Here is a 25,161-nt window from a genome sequence, read left to right as displayed (position 1 = left end):
AGAACAGGAAGTGAGGATTTCTCAGAAGAAATAAGGACATTTAAAAGCAAAATGGAAGGATGAGGTAAGTGAAGGAGGACTCCACTAAGGTAAAGGAAGCTAGTTAGGAAAAACATTGTACCTTTACAACCACCTTTTAAATATACAACTGTATAAAAAAAAAAAAAAAAAAAAAAAGATTTTTGTATTACTATGCTGTAGTTGATAGTTCTCTAACAATGCAAAATATATGTTCTAAATTATAACATTGGTGATGGAGAGCATACAAATATATATATAAGGATTTATCAAAGGTAAGGCAACTTAGATCGTATGGATTCTGGCTAGCAATCAGAGGCTGTCGACTTTGTCTGTTGGGTGGAAATAAGAAAAGGCAAATGTGGCTTTCAACAAAATTTAAGCTGTGTTAAGTTTTTATAATTTGGGAACATTCCATTTACTTTCTGTCCTGGTGACACAAGAACCAAGTGACAGAAGTTGGGTGTCACTGGGACAGGAAGACAAAGAGTGATGTTCCAACTCTTACCCACTATACTAAATGATAGCTCTTTTGTGTTTTTGCTTCTGTCACTGTTCCTATCAGAGAGATATCCCAACACTTCCTGTCCTTGTTATGCCTTGTCAATGGGACTGTAAGTGAGGATACATCTACCCCAAGGGAACAAAAAAAGCATCCTGCTCCAGTGACAACTGTAAAATTTTGTTTTCTCATCACTTTCTGTACCAGAGGCAATGGTTACCAAGACAAATATAAATAGGCAATACCCTCAGCATAGATGGAAACAAAAACTACAAGTGGTTCTAACCCTTAAAGCGGATCTCCACTCTAAAGTGGAGTCCCGCTGATCGGCACCCTCCCCCCTCCGGTGTCACATTTGACACCTTTCAGGGGGGAGGGGGGTGCAGATACCTGTCTACAGACAGGTATCTGCACCCACTTCCGGCCCTACGATGCGGGCAAAAGACGGGTTTTTCCCTTGCTTCCCGTCCGTCCCCCGTTGTATGCTGGGAACACTCGGCTCCCAGCACACAGCGTGAGCCAATCGGCGGGCGCAGCGCGACTCGCGCATGCGCCGTAGGGAACCGGGCAGTGAAGCCGGAGCGCTTCACTTCCTGGTTCCCTCACCGTGGATGGAGGGGGGAGCAGCAGGGTGACGAGCGATCGGCTCGTCATCTGCTGCGATCGGCGCTGGACTCCAGGACAGGTAAGTGTCCTTATATTAAAAGTCAGCAGCTGCAGTATTTGTAGCTGCTGGCTTTTAATATATTTTTTTAGTGGCACATCCGCTTTAACAACTTTGTACAAAACTCAAATAAGAAAAAGGTTTTACAGATGTTAGGTTTTAATACATAATACTTTTTAAATATTGTTTTTGACATGTAAAGCTTAAAAAAAAAAAAAAAAAAGAAAGCTGACAGTTCAGCTATAAGTGTGCTCTTAACAAAAAAAAAGATACCATAATAATTTAAAGTGATTGTAAATGATCACCTTGCAAACAACACATTCAATTTAAAATAGAAATGAAAGGCAAAACATTTGGGGGGGGGGGGCAGCAGAAGCACACTGAGCTTTCTAGTGAATGACTGTGCAGCTGGGGCGTGTCAGGACAAGTCTGATCACTGGAGGAGAGTGCACTGAGTTCCCAGCATAGCTAGAGAACCGATCATGGTGGTCAGTTTTTAATAGAAAAGCAGAGGGACTGTCAGGAACACCAGGGATTTCACATAAAGGAAGCAATACAAAGAGAACAGGATACTTGCTCATACAAGTACATGGTACAGTAGGCACACATTTATGAATTTGAGGTGTTGGGGTAACAAACACTTTAATGTATAAGGAAAGTATCAAAAGTTTAGAGATACAGATACAGAAAATAAACTTATGTCAAAACATTCATTTTCATATATAAATCTCCTCTATATAAAAGAAGGACTTAAAGTGTTTTTTTAAGGGAGAAGTTTTTTTTATCTTAATGCATTCTATGCATTAAGATAAAAAGTCTTCTGTGCGCAGAAGCCCCCTCAGCCCCTCTAATACTTACCTGAACCTCATCTAGACCCAGCGATGTCGTAGGACTGTCTCGGCTGCCCGGGACTCCCCTCCTTTTTGGCTGAGACAGCAGCGCAGTGCCATTGGTTCCCGCTGATGTCAATCAAAGTCAGTCAGCCAATGAAGAGCGAAAGGGGGTGGGATCAGGTCGCAGCTAAATGTCTGAACGGACACATGGTGCTGTGGCTCAGCTCAGGTGTCCCCATAGCAAGCTGCTTGTTGTATGGGCACTCATCAGGAGGGAGGTGCCAGGAGCACAGAAGAGGGACCTGAGAAGAGGAGGATCCGGGCTGCTCTGTGCAAAACCACTGCACAGAGCATGTAAGTATAACATGCTTGTTATTTTTAACTTATAAAAAATGAGACTTTACAGTGACTTTTATTAGTTAGTAGGATTTATGCATCAGTGAGGCATTTAAAACATGCAACAAATCCTGAATAACAGCCTACAGAAGAAATATAACTCAACCTGAAGCTGTTACAATATTCTTAAGCCAAGGAACAGGATAAGGGTTAAGGTTTAGGCCTCATTCGAACAGGATTTATGTGATAGGTGCAACAAGAATCCAGTAGATTCCTGCAACTGTATTGACATGTGGATGCTGATTGTTTGTTATTGTTATATTGTTTCATGTCAAGGTTGTGTATTTGGACAAAGTACACAAATATGAGAGAATATAGCGTCCTTGGGTAATGCAATATTTACCCCCTACTTTTGATAAATCTTAATGTTGCCATGATGGCTTCTGCCACATGCTTACTGTTAATCTAATGCATCAGACATCCACAGTCCCCCAGGGATGTATCTCTTCCTTTCTTCCCTCTTACCTTCCTTCTCCCTTCTTTTCTTTCTTCTATATCTTTTTCTACATGTCTGTTTTAGCAGCAGCACTTGTTTAGCGACAAATACCTGGTAGTGCAACTTACCCTACCACAGCTCCGGGAGCTGTATTCTCTCTTATAGTAATTACCCCATTTCCATCTACAGGCATCTTCATGTAAGGTCCTTACCTGGCACCTTTCAAACTTGATGATACTTTACCGTATGCTAGTAAACATCATGCTTTATGTCTTATTTTATCTATGCTATTTGTGCAGTGGGATTGTTGTTCTTGTTAGTGGATACTTATTGCGCAACTCCCTGAGTGCTATGCCTCCTACTTGTTCTGATATTACCTGTTCTCGGATGTACTTGTATTCTGTTTATGTTCAACCCTCAAATTACAAACTAAACAAGGAATAAAACTGTATGTGTCTTGATGAACATGTTTCAGGAAATGAGGAGGACATCTCATACTAGAACAAATGTTCCCCCTGGTAAATGTCCACTTTGTGATAACTACAAATTATTAGGTTTCCAATTACTTATATGCAGATAACAAGTGTCATCAGAACCAATAGGCAGTGTAAATCTTCCCAAAAGAGCCACAAACAGCAAAATAAATTACCACTGTAAAACAAACAAAAAAAGTGTTGGCTACAGATACATTTGAAAGATTTGCACTAAAATGTTCAGTACCAGAAAATAAGGTACTGAGGAAAAATCAACTTTTACCATTTCCAATTTAATGTATACATTCCTACTCAGTTTGCATGACACCTACTTACACTTAATGATCATTTCTACTTAGAATTTCCTTTGTTTTTCACATTAAATTCAAGGTTTACACTTTATTTATTGCCTCTATGTGTGAAAGTTGCGCTTTTCACACAGTAGTTATAAGTTGATTGTGGATGGTAGCTATTCAATCAAATATACCGCATAACTGTAATGATGTTCTGATGTAATGATGTAACTGATATTTATATTGTGGTGGGGCTATCAACATTTTGGTAGCCAGAATGGGTAGGATTTACTAGTATATGAGATGTTTAACCCACATATGGACAAGTGTTTCAGGGACCATGTGCAAGATCGATGTCCCTAATTTGATCTGAAAATTCTGGCTTGCAAGCAGTTTAAAAAAAACATACTGGGGCAGATTCACATAGATTTAGAAAGGCGCAGCATATCAGAGATACGCTACGCCGCCGTATCTTACCTGGCTTTAAGTTGAATCCAGGAAGATTTTGCGCCCTAAGTTACGGCGGCGTAGTGTATCTCTCGGCGCATAATTCAATTCGGCTGGTAGGGGGCGTGATTCATTTAAATGAAGCGCGTCCCCGCGCCAATTGAACTGCGCATGCTCCGTTTCGAAATTTCCCGCCGTGCTTTGCGCGAAATGACGTCGCAACAACGTCATTTTTTGAACTTAGACGTGACTTACGTCCATCCCTATTCACGGACGACTTACGCAAAAAAAAAATTCAAAATTCGATGCGGGGACTACGGCCATACTTTAACATGGCAAGTCTATCTATACGCCACAAAATAGCAGCTTTAACTATACGCCGGAAAAAGCCGACTAGAGACGACGTAAGAGAATGCGACGACCGCGCGTACGTTCGTGGATCGTCGGAAAAAGCTCATTTGCATACCCGACGCTGAAAACGACGCAAACTCCACCCAGCGGGTGCCGAAGTATTGCCGTACGCCTGTCGGATCTTACCCAAATGCCGTTGTATCTTGGTTTGAGGATTCAAACTAAAGATACGACGCGGGAAATTTGAAAGTACGCCGGCGTATCAGTAGATACCCCGGCGTACTTGCTCTGTGAATCTGGCCCACTGTATTTATTGACGTCTAAAACACACTTTTTACCCTGAAAATAGAGGGTAAACTGTGCCTGCGTGTTATACGCAGGGGGCTGTGGAAAGTTTTTTCCCTGAAACTTCCCTCTTAAAGTTAGGGTGCGTGTTATACGCCTGTGCGTGTTATAAGCATCTTCACATATTCATTGAACCAACCATTCATCTGCATATTCCTTCACTAAAATGACTGGGTTTAAATGGACGTATCAAAAGATTCTGGTAGAAACTTGGTATAATTTCTAGCTGGCAGATAGCACAAAGGTCCTATTTGTCACCTGCCAAAAGCAGCAGGGTTAAAATAGACATAAGGAAATGACAAATATTAAAAATTCACATTGCTTTTACAATTATTTTTGTCCATTATTTTTTCCTGTAACAGGCCACCTCTAGTAATACATTTGTTGTTTTTTATCAATAGGATCTCAACACTGGCAACCTAAGGTGTAAAGCTCCCGTTGCTTCTTATTAGAGTTGTAAGGAGTTGTAAAGGAATTTTTTTTTGCTGAAATTACTGTTTACAGGGTATAGAGACATAATAGTTAACTGATTCCTTTTAAAAATTATTAAAAATAGATTAAAATCAATCATATAATGTACCTAGAGTTTCAGTTTTGTTTTTGCATCTAGTTTCATGCTTCTGTGATGAACAGAGACAAAGAGCCAATACAGGGCAGTGATGGTTTGTAAAACGAAACTGATTGCTGTTGAGGGGTTTTAGACACACAGTAATCACACCTCCTTGATTAGTGCCACAGAGAGAAAGCTCCCATGACTTTTTTTATCAGGAAACAGACTGTTCAGAACAGAGCAGAATTACAGCAACATCAGAGCAAAAACGAACAATGAGGACATGAAACCAGGACTGCAGTAAGGTAAAGGAAGCGATTTAGCTAAAAAATGTTTTTCCTTTTTGACCCTTTAACCCTTCCTGTAACTTTCACTCTCATTTTGTGCTTTGCTGTAGCTTCACTCCAGTCTAAATCCAAACAGTGAACCAGCTCTGACTGAACAGTCAGAGCTGGTGGGGTTGAATGATAGATCCATGGCTGCTAGTAAATTTACACTGCACCAGATCAACAGATCCATTCACACAGCCCTGCAGTACTGACTTACTGTTTCCTACTAAATTCATGATTAAACAGTCAGTGTTTTAGGTCTTTGTGATAGATCTGCAAGCAAAGTGTATGTTTACTAGACACCATAGATCTAATGCACAGCCCCATAGCACTGACTATTCATTCACAAATTCATTAGCAAGCAATTAACCAGTACTGCAGGGCTGTGTGATCTATCTGTTGGCTGCTAGCAAATATAAACTGTGCCGGCAGATAAACCACACAGCCCAACAGTGTTGACTGATCATTTACTTGTGTTGTGAATGGAGCAGACCCCACACCCTTGTGTGCTGAATGGCACACTTGTCTCCAGCATGTGCATACTGCTAGAAATGAGCACTGTCAATCAGCCTGTATTAAGCATTTGTCTTCTTACTAAGAGCAAAGTCAGACAGCAGAGGGGTGAGGAAGGTAGCTATCTGACGACACTGATCAACAACTGCTAGACAGGTTGGGTATTCAATCTGTGGGGGGTTTAATAACAATTTAAAAATTAATGCTTCTTCTTTTACCCTTTATTTGCATACTCCCCTCTTCCACATGGATGCTTTGGATGCTTTGCATCAAACAACCAACAACCCCTATGTTCAAAAAAAATGGAATTGCCATCCCAGCACTGAAATATTTTGTTCCATACCTCTGAACATATGTTAAGAAATCCATCAAAGGATCAGTAGGTTGAAGGGGCACAGGGGCTGCTTTAAAAAGACTAATAAGATCAGTTTAAAGCTTAGACATCCCTAACACATCCTTCTTTTCTCGTATTCAGTGATCTGGAGATTTGAACAGTATGTCTGAGCATAATTAAGCATAACTAAGATATAGGGTTTGATTTACTAAAACTGGAGAGTGCAAAAACTTCAACTTGCTCAATCAAAAGTTGTCCAAAAAAACTGAAAGGTTTCTACACAGAGCTGTACAAGACTTTGCACTCTCCAGTTTTATTAAATCAACCCCATAGGACCTTCTTGATTTAGCTTTTCCCCAATGTGATAAATGAGTAGTGCTTGTAAAAAAGAGCATATAAATCATGTCTTTTTTTTAGTTGAACTACATGGACTAGTATCTTTTTTCAACCTGACTAGCTATTTAACTATGTAACTATGTGTTTGCTGGGCAGTGCTATGCACATATATAATATTTTGAGATCCATGTTTAACTTTTTGCAGGGTTTCACAATAATATCACACTAGTAAGTTACTGCTATATATGTCAAGCAATCACTTTGCTTTAAATGTATAATTATGACTTGATAAAGGGACAGCATTCTAAATGTATAGATTTTTATTTTATTTTACTACATAAATGAGTTTTCATACTGTTGAATTCTCTACCAAGAAAGTTACTAATGTCACAGGCCTGCTGTGCCTAACTATCAATCATGTCTGATTAATATACATGACTGTACAGCTGTTCAACAACTAAGGATCCAACAAGAAAGACTGTCTGAAAGCCTGCAGCCCATTCATACCATGATTCATTTCACTTTCCCAGAGGGCATGGTCAATAAATCCTAATTTCCAAGCGCCCAAGGCATGCCTTAAGCGGGTGCAAATGAGTAAAAAATTAAGTATAAAGACTTCTGGGTGATAAGAGGCCATTTATACATTCTTCTCATAAAAATACACAATTTGTTCTAGTCCTATAATGTTATTGTAGAATGGAAAATTAGCTTGCTATTTTCTTTTCTGTATTGGTGGTATAAGTTGCATTCATTGCTCAAAAATAAGAAAACAAATTGTATCATCAGCAGAACAAATAAAGTATAGCACTGAACCTTGATATAAGTAAAGACAGTTAATGGAGCTTCAAATAACTGCTTCACAGCAATTACAGTATAGAATAGGTTGCTTGATTAGTTTCCAAAGCACATATTTTCTTCCACACAAAAGAGAAAAGTGTTGGCATGCGCTTGGGAATAATTGGGGTATTTATTTATATTTTAGTATATTGATGGTAAAGTACATTATATGCCAACTTTGGTCCTCAAGGACTTCTGAGTTTTCCATGAGTCTGGAGAAAATGCTTACTACCATAAATGATTATTTTAAAACATGAATGCAAGGTAATACAAAGTGCAGTATTGTAAAACAACAAAATAATCACATGAAAAATCACACATAAAGATCATTAAGTGCAAATACTAATGGTGAATATGGTGAGTTCATATTCATAAGCTGAATAGAAGTCCAATTTCCAAACATGATGTATGTCAACCACCTTCTTCTAATCATATGATATCCACGTGTATTCTTATATACTCAATATAAGGCACTTCCACCTCTGTGAAAACTTACGTGCTCACAGAACTCTCACCTCTTAAAAGGCTCATATAGGCCTTTGAATATTATGCCCAATGGGCCTCGAAGGTACTCCAGCAATCTCCACTCCCAATAGATAAACACCCAGGGCACTATATTGAGTATATAAGAATACACGTGCATATCATCTGATTAGAAGAAGGTGGTTGACATACATTACATTTGGAATTTGGACTTTTATTCAGCTTATATATGAACTCACTATATTCAGCATTTGCACTTTAATGTTCTTTATGTGTGATTTTTCATGTGATTATTTTGTTGTTTTACACTATTGCATATTTAAGCCTTCACCGTCACAGTATTTATTTTGACTTGTTATTGTGAGGCTGTGCAACCCCATATTTTATCTTATTGCTGTTACATTGTGGGAACACAACAAGGGCTGCAGCGACCTATACACATCATTCATTAAGATAGATTATTATTGATTGGTTCACAATACACATTTGATATATACCATTCACACAACGCAGAGGTTCACACCATACAAAGTGCAGTGTCTATGTGTCAAGCATATCTATTGCAAAAATCTGGTTTTTATGTACTGTAGTCAAAAATGAAATTGGATGAACCTGCTTGGTTGGCATTGGTTAGTACATGGGGTTGTAGCTGGGAAAAAAATCTATCCTAAAGTGGACTACACTGGTAATTAAATCTCTTTGCCACTAAAAGATTAAACTACTTGTTAGCAGTAGTTGTCTCATTAGCACCACATTGATTTCAGTGTGCAACAAATGAGGTGGCTACCATCAAGCAGTAAAATGTATTAGTTTAATCACCACTGTATTCCTGGCCTTAAGCTGGCCAGAGATGGGTATTTTTTTCCATTCTGCAAGCGGACTGAACAAAAAAAAACAGATTCCTCTGACCACATAAATGAGGGGGATGCAGGAAATCCTCCCCAGCCAGGACATCCACTGATTGGCAAAACTTTTCCAGCATGTGCCTTCAACAGAATTCAATCAAGCCACACATGGATTAAAATATATGTCTGGTCCGTGCTAAACCAGCTACATTTTGAAGCTATGCCCAGCTTTAATGTCTAAGGAAACTAGAAAAACTGTTTTAACCTCCCTAGCGGTATGATTATTTCAGATTTTAGGTGCTGAAAGCGGTACCATTATTTTGCAAGGAAATTTGGCGTTTTATACTGTAGGTCTTAGGAATAACTCCCTTAAATCTGACCAAACAAGAGTCTAGTAGGCATCCCGGGTATGAAAAAGTTTGAAAAACAAAATTATAAATTATAAAATTATAAATAATTATAACAAATAATAATATAATTATAATAAAAATTATTCAATAATGTAATCAACTCAAAATCACTGAAATGTACTCAGTTGCAGAATTTTCGCTGTCATTACTTTTATTTTTTTATGATGAATTTCCCACAAATCGCTATCGCACAATTCTGCAAGTGATTATAATTTATTATCGCTGTTTTCTAGCTGGTCTAAAACCACTTTTGACATAAAGGGACACTTTTGGTTGCTATGGACAATCTACAGTTTGCAGGCAGAAAGAACAGTTTTCATATCGGGAGTTCCCCCCTGTCATGCAGATGGTTAGAGGAGAAAAAACAAACAGAGGGAAGAGGAGGAGAGATAGTTCTTGGCAGCAGCAACCCCCCTCGGGTTCTCAATGTCATTTTGTCATTTTCGGCAGCAGCACCCCCCAATGCTCAATGTCATTTTTGTCAGCAACACCCCCCCCGCTTCTCAGTGTCCTGCCGAAAAATTTCCCCGGCAGATAATGTCCCCCCTGTACTGCGCAGGCGGCATTGAAGGACCTGGCCTTGGGGCGGCAAAGGGAGTAAATCCGGGCCTGCTCATGGCGGCATCGCTGGATCCCAGGACAAGGTAAGGAACTTTGTCTCTGGCTGCAGCGTGGCGAGCCCGAGTCTGGCTCGGGGATACCGCTCTTGGTATAAAAACCGCCAGGGGGGGTAAGTTTAATGCCCTAATCTTGCAGTAAAATGTCACTTCCATTCAAGATTTAAGTCTGTAACTACTGATGGCACCAAAAAAATCTGAACAAAATGATAAACAATAATAAACTACTTCACTTTTTAACTGTCCAACATGGTCTTGCATGCAACCATAATTTTACTCACCTAACTTATGCCTTCAGCTAGCAATATCTCTCTTTCCTTTTCAGTTGATCTGCTGTGCCACACCAGACACTCCTAAGCTCTGCAAAGCTATTTATACTGTATTCAGCCAGAACTTTACTTCAGTAAAATTCTTTAAATTATTATTTCACAGTTAGATTCACTGCAGAGATGTGCAAATCTTCTCTGTTCTCTTAGCTTGCCATTTACAGTTTGTGCCCTAAGGCTGACTGCTCACTGCCCCTCCACCCTACAACTGTGCCAAGTAGTCAGGATAGTGTAAACAGTATTGGAATGCATTTTCAGTGTAGCACAGTTTCCAAGATTAGGAACATGCACAGCCTGGCAAGGTAGTCTCATAACCAAACAAAAGATTTCCCAGCACTCTTACCAGCTAGCCTACAAAATAAAAAAACAAATAGGCACGGTCTTTGTGAGGCAGTGCAGCTTCAAAATATATCTGCAAATGCAAGTGCAGCTAAAACCTCTGTTAGGTTTTTAAACAGTGCAATTTTCAGGGGGATGGGGTGTTGTAGGCTAACTGGTACGTGTGCAGGGAAATATTAAGTTTGATTGTACTGGGAAATGCCATTCCATGTGTACCTTACTTCAAAAGTTGCCATTCTTGTATAGCCTGCTTGCTGGATTTGGCGTGGGGACACATTGGACATGTTCAGCTGCCATTGTGCTCTTTACAGACTTTTAATATGTCCCCATGTCTTTAAGTAGAAATGGGCTCACTCCAGACATAACTGCCCTTAATTTAGCCAACTTGAGGACCCTCAAATATAGAGTTAGGACTGCACTTTACAAAGGAGACTTGACCAGGCAACTTCAGTTTTTAACATAAATGGTTAGACAGTGCCATTTTTTTTTCATGCTAGCTGGTAAGTGTGCTGGGAAATTGTTTGTTTGTTTGTTTGTACTGTGCAATGCCTTTCCATGAGCATCTTACGTCAAAAGCTAGTTATAAATTAGGGTGGTTGCCATTCCTGTGTAGTCTCACAACTAAGGTCTTGTTAGCCAACTGTTCAGTAGGATAAGGACAAAATATACAGTACATGCCATACAATTACTAAACTTTCCTTGATGAAAAACTTTGCTAAATTAAATCTGGATCACTCCTAGATTAGCAATTACTATATTTGCCAGTGTATAAGGCACCCGGGCATATAAGACGACCCCCAAATTTTACAGTTTTTTTAGTTTTTTTGCCTGTACTCACCGTATAAAACGACCCCCCTTCCGAGGATTTCCGACCCTTCATATTTTGCCCTTTTGGAGCCATATCCTTCATTCTTGCTGGAGCTGGAGCCATATTCTTCTTCCTTCTTGCTGGAGCTGGAGCCAATCACAGCGAGCAATGTATTCTATTAATGAATACAAAGCCTTCTTGGATTGGCAGAGGCTGTAACATCATCAGCCCACGCCTCTCTGACTCTCAAAGCCAATCCGAGCAGGCTACTGTATGTAGCCTGCTCAGATTGGCAGAGGTTGTTACTCCATTCCAAGCAGGCTCTGTATTCATTTGAATACATCGCTCACCGGGATTGGCTAAGCGGTATATACTGTATGTAGTCGAAGCTACATACAATATTACTGCTCATCCAGCAGGCATCTGAGCAGCTGACCCAGCATATAAGACGACCCCTGCTTTTTGGCCATTTTTTTAAGTGTAAAAGGTCGTCTTATATGAGTAAAAATCATATTATATGAGTAAAAAATAAATGGTGTCACAAATGGCACAAACTTGCAGAATATAAAACAGGTGAAGTTCAGTATGGACTTACTTTTCACCTCATTTAAAATCCATGAAACCACAGCTCCGGTGGAGTTCATTTATTTTGGTTTAGATACATGTTTATGTACAGTGAGGAAAGTAAATGTACCTCAAGAATAGACCTAGACTTGACCTCCTAGACTTGTCCAACTTCCAACTTCTACAACCATTGCAAAGCCAAATGATGGATTCACTCTCATGTGATTTTCCATAATTCTGAATAAATAACTGGGAGGTCCAACTGTGAGAGAGTGATACCATCATATTACACCTAAGGTCAGCAACCTGTAGATTGCGGCCAGGTGACTGGTAGATCATGGTCTTGGCTTTCTGACTCACCACCCCAGAGCATTAAGCAGAGTGCAATGCAGAAGGACTACTTGTAAATTTGGAACTTTAGTAGAGAGCAAGAGCCACATAGGCCAATGTGTCCTTTGTAGTGCTGACTCCTGTCCCATGCAGAGTGATACCAACTGCACTCCACCTCTTATCCCAGCCATCGGTTTCCAGCGTGGTGCCAGCAGCAGGAAAGAAGAGATCTTCAGGTCAGTGTGAAGCAATACATTGGGCATAATAGTATAGAGCTGTTTTTACACTGATGTGCTTTGGTTTACCCACACGGTGGGTGCAGTGCAGTGTACCTGAAGCTTTCCTGTGAGTTATTGACTTCTCTTATATCCTGTGGGTTTGGTACACTTTCCGAAAGCACACCAAAACTCCTGAATTTAGTGCTTTTAGAAAGTGCACCATACCTCCAGGATTTAATAAAAGTCTATGGCAAAGCACAGCTAACCCAGGAAAGTCACAGTCACAGATGCACTGTGCTACACCCATGGTGCAGGTAAACCACAGCACATCAGTGTGAAAGCAGCCTTTTAGGGGGCTCAGAACAGTAAAGCCTTGTACACACGATAGGTTAACCAGAGGACAACGGTCTGAAGGACCGTTGTCATAGGTTAACCAATCAAGCTGACTGATGGTCCGTCATTCCTACACACCGTAGGTTAAATAACCGATCGTGTCAGAACGCGGTGACGTAAAACACAACGACGTGCTGAAAAAAAATGAAGTTCAATGCTTCAAAGCATGCATCGACTTGATTCTGAGCATGCGTGGGTTTTTAACCGATGGTCGTGCCTACTAGCGATCGGTTTTGACCTATCGGTTACCAATCCATAGGTTAATTTTAAAGTAAGTTGGCTTTTTTTTAACCTATGGTTAAACAACCTATGGGGCCCACACACGATCGGTTTTGACCGATGAAAACGGTCCTTCAGACCGTTGTCCTCTGGTTAACCTATCGTGTGTACGAGGCTTAAGGGTTCATTCACATTTGCAGTGTGGGTAGTGGTAAAACCCCATAGTTAAGATGTGCTTTTACCACCACCGCCCCAACCACACCCCCTTTAGCTGCAGTGGCCTGGGGTGTACACATGTTGGAGCCACAGCAGGAGTCATCGTTGGTGGGTGTAGCACCTGCCAAACATGACCCATTGGAGTGAACGAGGCCACTCTGAAAGTGCCCTGCAACTTTGTGCAATACAGCAAACAACGGGTTAAAGCAGGTAGCATTGTGTTGCTTTCTCACACCTGCCTTAACCCCTTGGACCCTGCAGAAGCATGCAATTTTATTTTGCAGAGTGGCCTCATTTACTTAAATAGGTCACAAATAGCAAGCGGTAGCACCCATTGAAAGCAACAGGGGGTTTCATACCTGCTGCGGCATTTATACACCTTTGGCTTCTGCTGCAGCAGCTGAAGGGGTAGGGGTAGGAGGCGGTAAACTCAACCATAGGGTTTTTCCCCCTTCCAACTTTAGGTGTGAAGGAGCCCTAAGTGTCTTGCTGTGGAATGCTAAGGGCTCATTCACAAGTGCAGAAGGCATTGCTGCTCCTCTGAAAAGCGATCCAAGTTGCCTCCTCACCACCTGATTTAAACCCATAATTGCTGTGCAATGCATGCGATTGCGACACAGTATTATGGCCATTAGAGGTTTAAATCAGGTGTGAGGAGGTGATCTTTGAATTCCCCCATGTTGTTTAGGTAGATCTCCACCTATTTAAGGTTGCCTAACCCTGTTTTACATTGCTGAAGAAAACATTGTTGTAATAATACCTTAATGTAATTATAGTAGTGGTTGGTTTAGTTGCTGGCAATGCATTACGTATAATGTTATACACAGTTCCTGAATTGATAGTCAGACCTATTTTTATTTGGTTTCATGTTCCAATTTCTGATCTTCATTACTGGTAGGAAAAAACTGTAATATATAATTCATGATCTATGACTAAGTTTCTTTTTTGATGACTAAGCATGTGAGTAATGTACATAGCTGATAGTTAACACTTGGTTTTCCATAATAACTACAATTTAAGCCACTTTAAGACTTTAATATCATAGTACATGATTACATTATCATCACCTTTATGCCACTATAAAGTGAGTTACATAAAAGATTAATGTATTTATACCTAAATGCTATGTATAACTACTGATCATAACTAGCTACAGCACAGAATTGTTAATACAGAGAAAGTGTTGCCACAGATGTTGGTAAAGCCACCGTGACACAGGGATGTTGTACCTTGGCTTTATGGTTGTATTGCTTCTGTTCCCAACATAATGGAAAGATCTGTATATATTGTGTTGATGCAAGAATAAAACACTTTCTATTCTACTATGAGAAAGCCAGCAAAAAAATTCCAGGTACAAGGCCACATTAGGATTTACAGTATGAAACAGTATTTTGCTTCTAATTCACATGACAAAGTTCTCTGCTTTTGAATAATTGTGTGCTTAAATCACTGTTTACTTATACTGTATGTGAAGTGTAGACAAATGGCGATACATTATCATTTTTTTCTAACAACTGTTATATGAAGTACATATAAATATTGATATACCACCTATTTACAGTAACTCCCCAAGTCAAGTTATGCAGTTTCCAACCAATTTACTTAACCTTAATTATACCTGTCTCCTAAAGCTTAGTCATACACAGTTGTACAGAAATCTCTCTTAAACTGAAATTACTTCATTTGATTTTACTGATTATAGCGAGTTTCTCACAGTATGTATTAGAAGCTGCAGCAAGTGAGATAGAGTCTCATTTCCAGGCTGAAGGATGTCCGTCATCATTTAGATTTTCCTCCTGAGCCTGACAGTTGCTGGCCCTCCACTTTTATTCTTGTATTTTAGTTCTTTCAATCACTGAGTTTCAGCATCACATGTGGGTGTTACCCGGGAAGGTCTTAATGCAAATGCAGTCTACTCAGGACACAGATTTCTCAAAAATGATATCCACCCATCAAAGCATTTTGATATTTTTTTAAAACACCTCCAAAGAGACAGCCCAATGCCTGGACCAAGGCTGAGGGTTCTTAAAGGGGTAGTAAAGCTTCATGTTTTTTCACCTTCATGCATCCTATGCATGAAGGTGAAAAAAACACCCTGCAGTCACCGCCCCCCCCCCATAGCCCTGTTTTACTTACCTGAGCCCCGAATCTCCGTGGGCACGATATCCTGCATTGCTTTCCCCCTGGTCTTGTCTGCTCTTCATTGGATGATTGATAGCAGCACAGCCATTGACTCCCATTTCTGTCAATCACATCCAATGACACGGGCGCCGGGGGGGGGGGCAACTCATACAATTGGCATCTATGGATTGATTGTATGGCACAGGAGCGTGCCCACAAGCTAACCACCTTGGGAGAGCGCTTCCCAGAGGGGGTTAGCTCTTGCGGGGAGCAACCATGATAGCCGCCATGGGACCCCTAGTAGAGGGGTCACTCTGTGTAAAACGAACTGCACAGTGGAGGAGATTGTTATTTATTTATTTTTGTTTGTTTTTTTATAATCTGCAAACCTCTGTATCCCTTTATAGAAATATCTGAGACAAGGTGCCCTGATGTTTTATGTACAGCATTCTGCCTTCCCCTCCCATTATCCATAATCTGTCTGCATTGTGCAAGGACCGAGTGATGAGACTGGGCCTAAACTATGTAATAAAAAAGAAAATATTTATTTTAAAATGTAAAATAGTTAATGAGGGGTGGTAGCATCAAGAAAAACAAAATATAAACAGATTAATCTTTATCTTTAAGGTGTATGTCAAGACAAAAAAGTTATTTCTAATTTTTGATAGAGTATTTACTCCTGTGCTGCCACAACAATATTTAAAGTGTTTGGAAACTATAATGTGCTCAAACACACCCCACCAAGCTGTTGCTGACATCTTTCATGTGTTCCCACATCAACATTAAATAACAGTAAAATATAGTGCCACGCTGCTTGAATTATACAATATTTAAAAAAATTGAATTTACAAATTCCAATATGCATTTGGAATTCTAACCCCAATACATCAATAATTTGAAGATGGTGTCATTAAGTGGTCTTGCATAGCAAGATCACTTATTGTTATTATAGAAATATAATTGCTGTTGGGCAATTAAAAAACATTTTATACGTCAGACTTGTTTTTAATCTATGGTTGTAATCAAATCAATCTATGTAAATTATGTAGGTACCCCATCAGTCATTTCAGCTGTACTCACACAATAAAATTACAAACAAAATTTTAGTTATGACTAATTGTGACTCCTGCGCACGTGCCATACAGGCTGTAGTGGAGAGGAGTTTTCAGTATAGCTAGCACAGCTCTGAGATGCTGAGAGAGGGGAGATGTGAAGCTCTGTATGCTCCTGCATGAGATAAGGAAATTACATGTCACTCACAGCACTGGGGAAGAAACGGACACCTATTTCTCTGTGTGTACTTTTTTTTACTGAAAAAAATATAAAAGGATTGCTCAGAGCTGGATTAACTCTTTGTGGCAAGACATCCTACCCTCTACAAGGTACAATAGTTAGTTAAAAAAAATAATTTGGGTTTACATCCACTTTGATATATATATATATATATATATATATATATAGAAATGGCTGTTGATTTTCTGAAGAAAGGTTTTATTATACATAGCGTTACACTAATACAATTCTAAGAATAACACTATTACATTAGTAAATATAACTTTTACATATTGCTTTTCTCCAAAAGTTACCTTTCGATAATATGAAATATAATAAAAAATATAAGTGTGTGGTGCATCAGGGTTCCCTGTGCCTTCAGAACACCTTAAACCTAACTGGTGCTTCACCCACGTAGACCAAAACAGCAAAATTGCTTTAATGCCCTCCTCCTCAACAGCAGGGCTGGTGTTTGCTGACTGGCCCAGTACTGTCACATGGCAAATAGAGTCCTCAGCACTGTGTAAGCACTAACTAGACTGACTTTCCTCACAGCAGGTAGATGAATAAAATGTATGTAAAGTTTCTAAAAAATAAAGAAACAAAGAGTATCAGAATCAGAACACAATCTAAAAATTATACATAAAGTATATGACTTAGAGTAACTTACAGCTGTCAACACAACTTTAGAAACTTGGAATGCCTATACACAAGCAGATCAAATATATAGAACAGATTTTGTCGTCATTACTAAAACTGATAAATATATGCTCACAGCTGCTTTTAAACACACTGAGATTATATCAAGCACCAGTATATGCTCAGTGAAAGAACCAAAACATATACAGAAAAGGGGAATAATCTTTTATTGATAACAGATTTTTCAATATAATGGAAAATGTCTGTCGGAGACAACAGGCACTCATACTTGCTTAAGTATCGTTCACAAGGGTTTAACTTCCCCATACTGCATTTGCAGTCTGAAAAGTCTCACAGATTAACTTTGCAAACATGCAGAGCTGGATGAACATCTTTGGAATGGACAGAACAATTTAATATAATGGCTGCATTAATCTACCCCCACTGCTCTCTGTGGTTATGTTCCTAATTAAGTCAAATCATGCTCACACAATTTTTAGTGTTATTGAGATTTCAAATAGCAAATATAGGCACCGTAAACAAAACTGATTTTGTTTCCTCCTAAATTGATTGCTTTGGAAGAAAGTGAACTCATTCACAAGTAACTGTAGAATTATAAGGATCAGCAGAACTCATGGTAAATTTGCTGATTTCTCTATATCATTGGAAATGATATCTTCTACTGTTGGTGTGGCAGTAAAATAGTTTAGTTTTGATGAGGTCATTTGCTTAGTTTGACATCTGAAAGCAGCTGGGGGTTGATTAATGATGGTCTACGTATGAATATACTGTATGTTTATGCAAATAAAGTAACCATGTTATATTAGATTCTGCAGTTCCGTGAAAATGACTTGATTTTATTCACTGTATCAGCTTTTATTTCACTTATAAATATGTGCATAGTGAACTCCATATGAGCAACCCTTTTGCTTTGCTTTTCCAAAGCTGACACAGAGAGTAACAGCTGTTGCATGGCTTTACAAGCTATGCATTTACTATTATCTATATACATTCAGTGTGCTTCAAATATTCATTTCAGGTACTTCATTATTGAATCTCTAGCAGCTTGGCTTTATTATCTAAATAGTACATTTAAATCTAATGTATTAATTATAGCTAGTGTATTAGCAGGTTATGTATGAATTGAACTAAGAACTAAGAAAATTTGACTTTATGAGCAGGTTAGTAGAAGTTATATGACATTCCATTCCATTTTAGGTCATATAGTGACTTTTGAAGTAATAAATAAATTCAGCAAAAACTTTCAACAGGGTGGGTAAGACAGAACTTCTAGGAAGTGTTTATTGCTGTTGGTCTCCTCATTGGTGAGATTTCTGCTCACCCCCTGCAGCAGTGATACACAGAAAGGAAAAAGGAGGGTGTAGGTGTCACTGGGTCAGGAAGATTCAGAAAGCAGAAATAACAGTTGTTGTAACTCCTCTCCTTGCTAGCCAAAAAATGTGTTTTTGTAGATGTTTCTGTTCGCATCAGAAAGAAATACCAGCCTTTCCTGTCCTTTTGATAAGTTATCACGGACAGTAAGTAGGGTCGAATGTCTTTAAAGGGCACATACAGCAATAAAACCTGCCTACTATTCTAACATGTACCCTATCTGAGCAAAACTAAAAAAAATAGGGTGGATTTGGACTAATATTTTGCTGTTCTGTGAAATAAAACACATTGGTCACAACCACTATATTTCAGTTTACATATAAACCCACTGGATCTAATATTTTCTTTCTTGCCTTAACTTGATGATTTTACAAATCTGTTTGCTATGGTAACTAACAAAGTACCTACCTACAGTTACATGCTTTACTAGATGCGGCAAATAAGATCAAATGGCTTTTTATTGATATTGTAACCTGCCGTAAGAATTAGTGGGGTTTGTACTAGTATAACGAAAGTGATCAGATTAGAAAAACACATTTATTGATAAGCTACAACAGCAAATGAACAGTTGATACTTGGGCCTCAACTAGTTACAAAATATAAGTATATATTCTATCAATGCTGTTCAAAATAATATATTAGAAGGATCTGATTCAAGCTTCATAAATCAAGGTATGACATATCATATAAAGCAGTTACTGTATAGGAGCAAGGTTATTCTAACACAAAACCTGAGCCTCCCACACATTTATTGCAGATAAAGCAGTTCTAAAAGGCAGAAGCAAATATGAAAGAAAAATAGTCTAAACCAGCCATTTTCAAGTAGAGTTCTCGCAGCAGCTGCCAGAAAGAAATTGCCTAACCAGCCTTTCTCAAGAAGAGTTCCTCCAGCAGCTGCTTTGAGTTCTTTGAGCAGTCAGCAATGACCACCTTTGAAAGTGGCACACTTCTACACTGACCATCAATATAAGATGGTACTTTTCCACTGACCCCAAAGTACAATGATCAGCAATATATGTGGATGCCAGCTGTCTTTTGTTCACTAATTTAAAGGCATGCCGCAGGTTTTACTGTATTTACTAGCTTTTATATGTTATTTTATGTCAAGATAATTACTGAAGTTACTGAGTTTATTTGTCCTATAGCACGGAGGGGTGTTAAAAACCTCTCTTGGTGTCAAATATAAATGTGTACATTACATTGCTTATCCTCTCATTTCAAATAATATATATCTACAACTTACTCATCATCATTTATTTGTATCTTAAGCAATATATATATATATATATATTTAAGCAGAGGTTCCCTAAAAACCTAAAAGTTCCGTTATGGTAAAAAATAAAAAAGTTGAGGAAGGGTTGGTCTAGACCAGCATAGCACTCACAGAAAAACTCCACAAATCATTTTTACTGAAGACATAACTCAGAGCACATACAAAGTTCTGTAAGTGCAGTGAACAAGTATCGCTCCACACCATATATGCGGGTCCATTATCAGTAAATGATGTGTCTGCAGGAGGACTGAATCCAGCATCTTCTACATCACAATTGCTTTGGTAATGACATACTAAGCTGCCTGTTTTGCAAAATGATTGTATATATCCCTTGTGTAATGTACACATTGAGCTATAGACTGCTAATTAACATGTATCAGTAATTAGAACATCATGTATAGATTAGATATGTGCATTCCCGTTCGTACGAATGTTATTTTCATACGAAAATGTTCATTTTCGTACCCGCAGAATAATGTGTACATACGAAAAAAATAAAGCACCAAAATACGAAAACGACAGGATTACGAATGAGCCGCATAACGAACAACCGCAAATACGAACGAACGATCTGACGAAAATACGACAAAACGAAAACGGCAAAAGAACAAAAATTACATCTATAACAAAAGATTTGCATTCTGTATCCTGTTTGAATCCCTTCTCTGCTCGTATCCTCAGTCGCATGCTCACACGACATCCACAACAAAAGTCCCGCACCCTGTATTTTGAATTCCTTTTTTCTGTTTGTATTTTGGATTCAACAGAATGCAAATCTTTTGCCACAGATGTCACACGAACACACGACCGAAAACACCAAAAGAAAAAGGACCCAAAATACAGAATAGAAATCTTTTATTATAGATGTCATTTTCGTTTTTTTGAATGGGCAGTGAGTGTGGTTAGTAAAGCAGCTTCTCTTTTGTGCTGAGTAGTACAGTAAAGCCAAATAAACTTTTCTGTGGATTTTCATCTGAAGGGAGATCAGTTGGCCAGACTTTTGAACCCAAAAATGGTTTTCTGATGGAGTTTAAAAACGAACAAATTTTCTGAGAACGAACGGAGAACTATCGTTTTTATGTTTGTTGTTAAAAAAGTCTGACCAAGTGTATGGGGCTTAACAATAGTTAATATGGATGAGCCGCGTGTTGAAAGTGCAGCGAATCCCCGCGATATATTTACGAAAGTACAAAATGACGAAAATCCTTTTTCTGTTTGTATCTTCAGTCGCATGCCCACATGACATCCACAACAAATTGTCATAGATGTCATATGAACACACGACCGAAAACACGAACAGAAAAAGGAATCCAAAACACAGAATGCAAATCATTGACGAAAATTCCCGAAAATTATTGTCTAACAAGTAATGAACATGAATTAAACAGAATAACGAACCATCCCGCATGTACGAAAATAAAACGGTAACGAAAATACGAAACGATCGGAATACGAAAAAATTTCGTCGTACGAAAAACGAACGGGAACGAACAGGAAAACGGGCGTCTTACGAAAAACGAACGGAAACGAACCTACGGAACGATACGAAACAGAACAAAAAAAAACGAAAAAATTTTCTGTGCACATGTCTAGTATAGATAACACCTGACTAACATTATGCATTACAGGGTGCAGAATTAAGTTATTAGCTATACGTGTCTTGTAATTTATCATGTTCAGCAGCCAGAACATTAATATATATATATATATATATATATATATATATATATATATATGAATAATCTTGTATATGGACTAATCTAGTGTGCATCCTTTCATAATCTGAACGTGCTTGTATGAATGCAATGCAGTACCGTCTCCTATCTTAGTGGGAAAAACGTGACTGCTGTCCGTGGTGCTGAAATCTGCAGCTGCTGACCACAGAGCTGAACAGCTCGGTCTCTAGCTATGGTGCTGATTGCGCTGAACTCTACCGCCGCTGTCCATGGTGCTGAAACCTGAGCCCTGCAGTTCATGGTACTGAAACCTGCCGCCGCTGTCCAGGGTACTGAAACCTGCCGCCCCGCAGGCAGTAGTGCTGAAACCTGAGCCCTGCAGTTAATAGTACTGAAACCTGCCGCCGCTGTCCAGGGTACTGAAACCTGCCGCCCCGCAGGCAGTAGTGCTGAAACCTGAGCCCTGCAGTTAATAGTACTGAAACCTGCCGCCGCTGTCCAGGGTACTGAAACCTGCCGCCCCGCAGTCAGTGGCACTGAAAGCTTCGGCCGCTATCTACTGTGCTGAAATCTGCAACTGTCTATGATCAAAACAGCTCTAGGGGAAATGTTTAAAAACCAGGACCGTGTACTGCATTTGCTATTAAATACATCTCACTGAATCCAAGATCATCTCTTATCTACTGCAAGATCACATTGATATACATTGGAAGGTGTAACTGCTGTACATCGGCATGCTCAGCAAACAGATGTGGCCCCCTATATACTTGCAGCTGGACCAGGATAACCCTCTGCCAGCAGTGCACTGACCTGTGATTTTTCTGGCTGTCCTTTTTCTCCATGATTGACGGTACACAGTTGGTGAGTTCAGTCCAGTCTGCATGCAAACCACAACTCCAGCCTGTAGAGAAGCGAGAAAACAACCAGGTCTCCTTTCTCCCAGGACGGTGACAGGTGCACTTTTTCTGACCTGGCTTACAGTCACAAGGCTGTTCCAAACGGATATTCCTAACCAAGTGCCTTCCAAAAGTAGTGCCCCCTGTCTTCTGGATGTGCAGGAACACTATCACATCATCCCCCTTGATGTTAAAATCCACAAATCTGTAAAGGTCTTTGGCCATGAAGCTGAAGGTCGGCTGGAATTTGGGTGGGATGTTATCCTCTGGAAGTTCAGTCTCATCCTCGTCACTCTGCCACTGAACCTCTGCCATCGCAGGCAGCTCAGAGGATTGCTCTCTTACAGGATCCCCTGCCCTGAAATGCCAGGAGCCGGTCCCAGTTGGGCAGATGTACTGGTAGACAATCATCACAAAGAGCACAGCTAGAACCGGGGCCAGAATCAACTTGTTGGCTCTGTCATCCATGATTCCAGAGAAGCCTTTTTCCTGAACGCTCATAAAGGAGAATGAATGTACCTTTACTCTATTGGCTGACATCAAGTAATATAGGAAAGCCGGGCTTTCAATTTGAGGGTGATCTGTTGGTTCTTGCTTGTACCCATCCCAGCCTGCGTGGCATGCATTGATCGCTGTGTGCTGCAATACAAATCACTAAGTTGAATGCAGTAACAAAGTTACAAGAGTGTGGAGGACACGTGAAGGTGCCATGAGCTGAGCCTCGGCAGCAATCCTTAGCTAGCTCCACTCATTGCCTGCACAAGGAAACCCTCACGCCTTCTGCTCAACGGGATGGGAGCTGAATGCTGGAATTTCTTATTCACACCAAGCCAATGGCAGAGCAGCGTCTCACTTCTCATACCCAATCACCGAGTTCTTCTGGGAATGAAGCAGACGGAATTGTGAACCAATGGAAAATGTAAACAGGGAGTAGATTGACTCCTACACTGCAGACAGCAGAGCTAAGCCAATGAAAAATGCAATGACTGCTGATGGGGTGCGAGGAGCCAATACAGCATGGATGAAGCTCAGCTGTTATGTGGGGAAGAAGACATCCCCGGCATACCTTTACATGTGCTGCTTGCAATCATCCACTGCGCAGTGCAGACTTCTGTGTGAGCTGATGTTCAATTACTCAACCAATTATCTGGAAAACAGGGGGGATGCCACAGCTGACCACCTTATAAAAATGTTGTGGACTTGGCTATTAAGCTGATCAAGAACAAAAATGCACATTAATAAAAGAAAAGAAAACCCAGAATGTTAAAAGAAATAAATCATGGAAAAGCAGAATTCCAGCTAAAGCCCAACTAGTCTGAAAATGTTCCCTCCCCTCCTAACACATATGCTAACTTATCTGTGTAAGATGTAAAAAGACATACAGTATATATTTATTTATTTTTAGCCAAATGATCCCCAGCAGAATGGAGAGGGTGCCTAACAACAGCTGTGAAAGCTGGGAGCAATGACATCACCCTTAAAGTGACTGTAAAGGCACAAGTTTTTTTTTTTTTTTACCTTCATGCATTTTATGCATGAAGGTAAAAAACCTTCTGAGTGCAGCAGCCCCCCCAAACTTACCCGAGCCCCCTCTTGTCCATTAGAGCCTTGCCTCCCGGAGACTCGCACTACTGTTTGGCTTTTGGCAGCAGCAGGAGCAATGGTCAATCATAGCCATTGAGCCAATCAGGAGATGGAGGGGAGGGGCTGAGCTGCTGCTCCATGTGTGAATGGGCACTCAGAACCGTGGGTCGAGAGTGCGCCTGCTTGTGTGCCCCTAGAGCAAGCTGCATGCTCTGGGGGCACCTGGCAGGAGGGAGGGGCCAGGAAAGCCAGTGAGGGACCCAAGAAGTGGAGGATCCTGGGCTGCTTTGTGCAAAACCAACTGCACAGAGCAGGTAAGTATAACATGTTTGTTATTTTAATGTAAAAAAAAAAACAAGGGTTTAGTAAACCTTTAAGCTGGCCATACATTAAACAGTTTCATATACAATTTTGTTTAGATGTACCTTCAACCAGTGGTGGCTGGTGCTCTATTTTTTTTAGGGGGTGGCAAACAAACCCCCCCACCGCCGAATTCACACTTGTGCCATCCGGGTGTGGCTTCCCCCCCTTTTTGGCCACGTGAGGTTCATTTACAGCCAATGGACAAAGCAGTAGGAGAGCAGCCAGATGGACAGAGCCAGGCTGCAGCTGTCAGAGACCTGCTGGTAGCGAATGTAGGCTTTTGCGTGCGTGCATGCACACACGCATTCCTATGCAGAATAGAAACGATGCCCGCAACGGGTGCACGCGCACATTAGCGCTACTTGGCCTCAATGTGCCTTTAAAAGGACAGCAGCTGTAAAGGTACATTGCTGTTTGATCTGCAGCTCTGTACCAGTAACCTGTGTATCTGTCTGCTGATTACCCGTACCTGACCCGGCTCTGTTTGACTACCCGCTATCTCCAGCCCTGACCTCCGGCT

General features: G+C 40.1%; 1 protein-coding gene across 1 annotated transcript in view; it reads right to left on the bottom strand.

The window, feature by feature from the left end:
- The window catches only part of HS6ST3 (heparan sulfate 6-O-sulfotransferase 3), a 625,403-nt gene extending 601,798 nt beyond the window's left edge, over positions 1-23,605 (bottom strand). Inside the window, exon 1 of the mRNA XM_040336107.1 lies at positions 22,609-23,605. Coding sequence (XP_040192041.1) covers positions 22,609-23,234 — 626 coding nt within the window. The 5' untranslated portion in view covers positions 23,235-23,605. The remainder of the gene's footprint in view (positions 1-22,608) is intronic.
- Between the last annotated feature and the right edge of the window lie 1,556 nt (positions 23,606-25,161).

Source organism: Rana temporaria, chromosome 2 (genome assembly GCF_905171775.1).
Source record: "Rana temporaria chromosome 2, aRanTem1.1, whole genome shotgun sequence".
NCBI classification, from domain to species: domain Eukaryota; kingdom Metazoa; phylum Chordata; class Amphibia; order Anura; family Ranidae; genus Rana; species Rana temporaria.
This window is presented reverse-complemented; position numbering and strand designations above follow the sequence as displayed.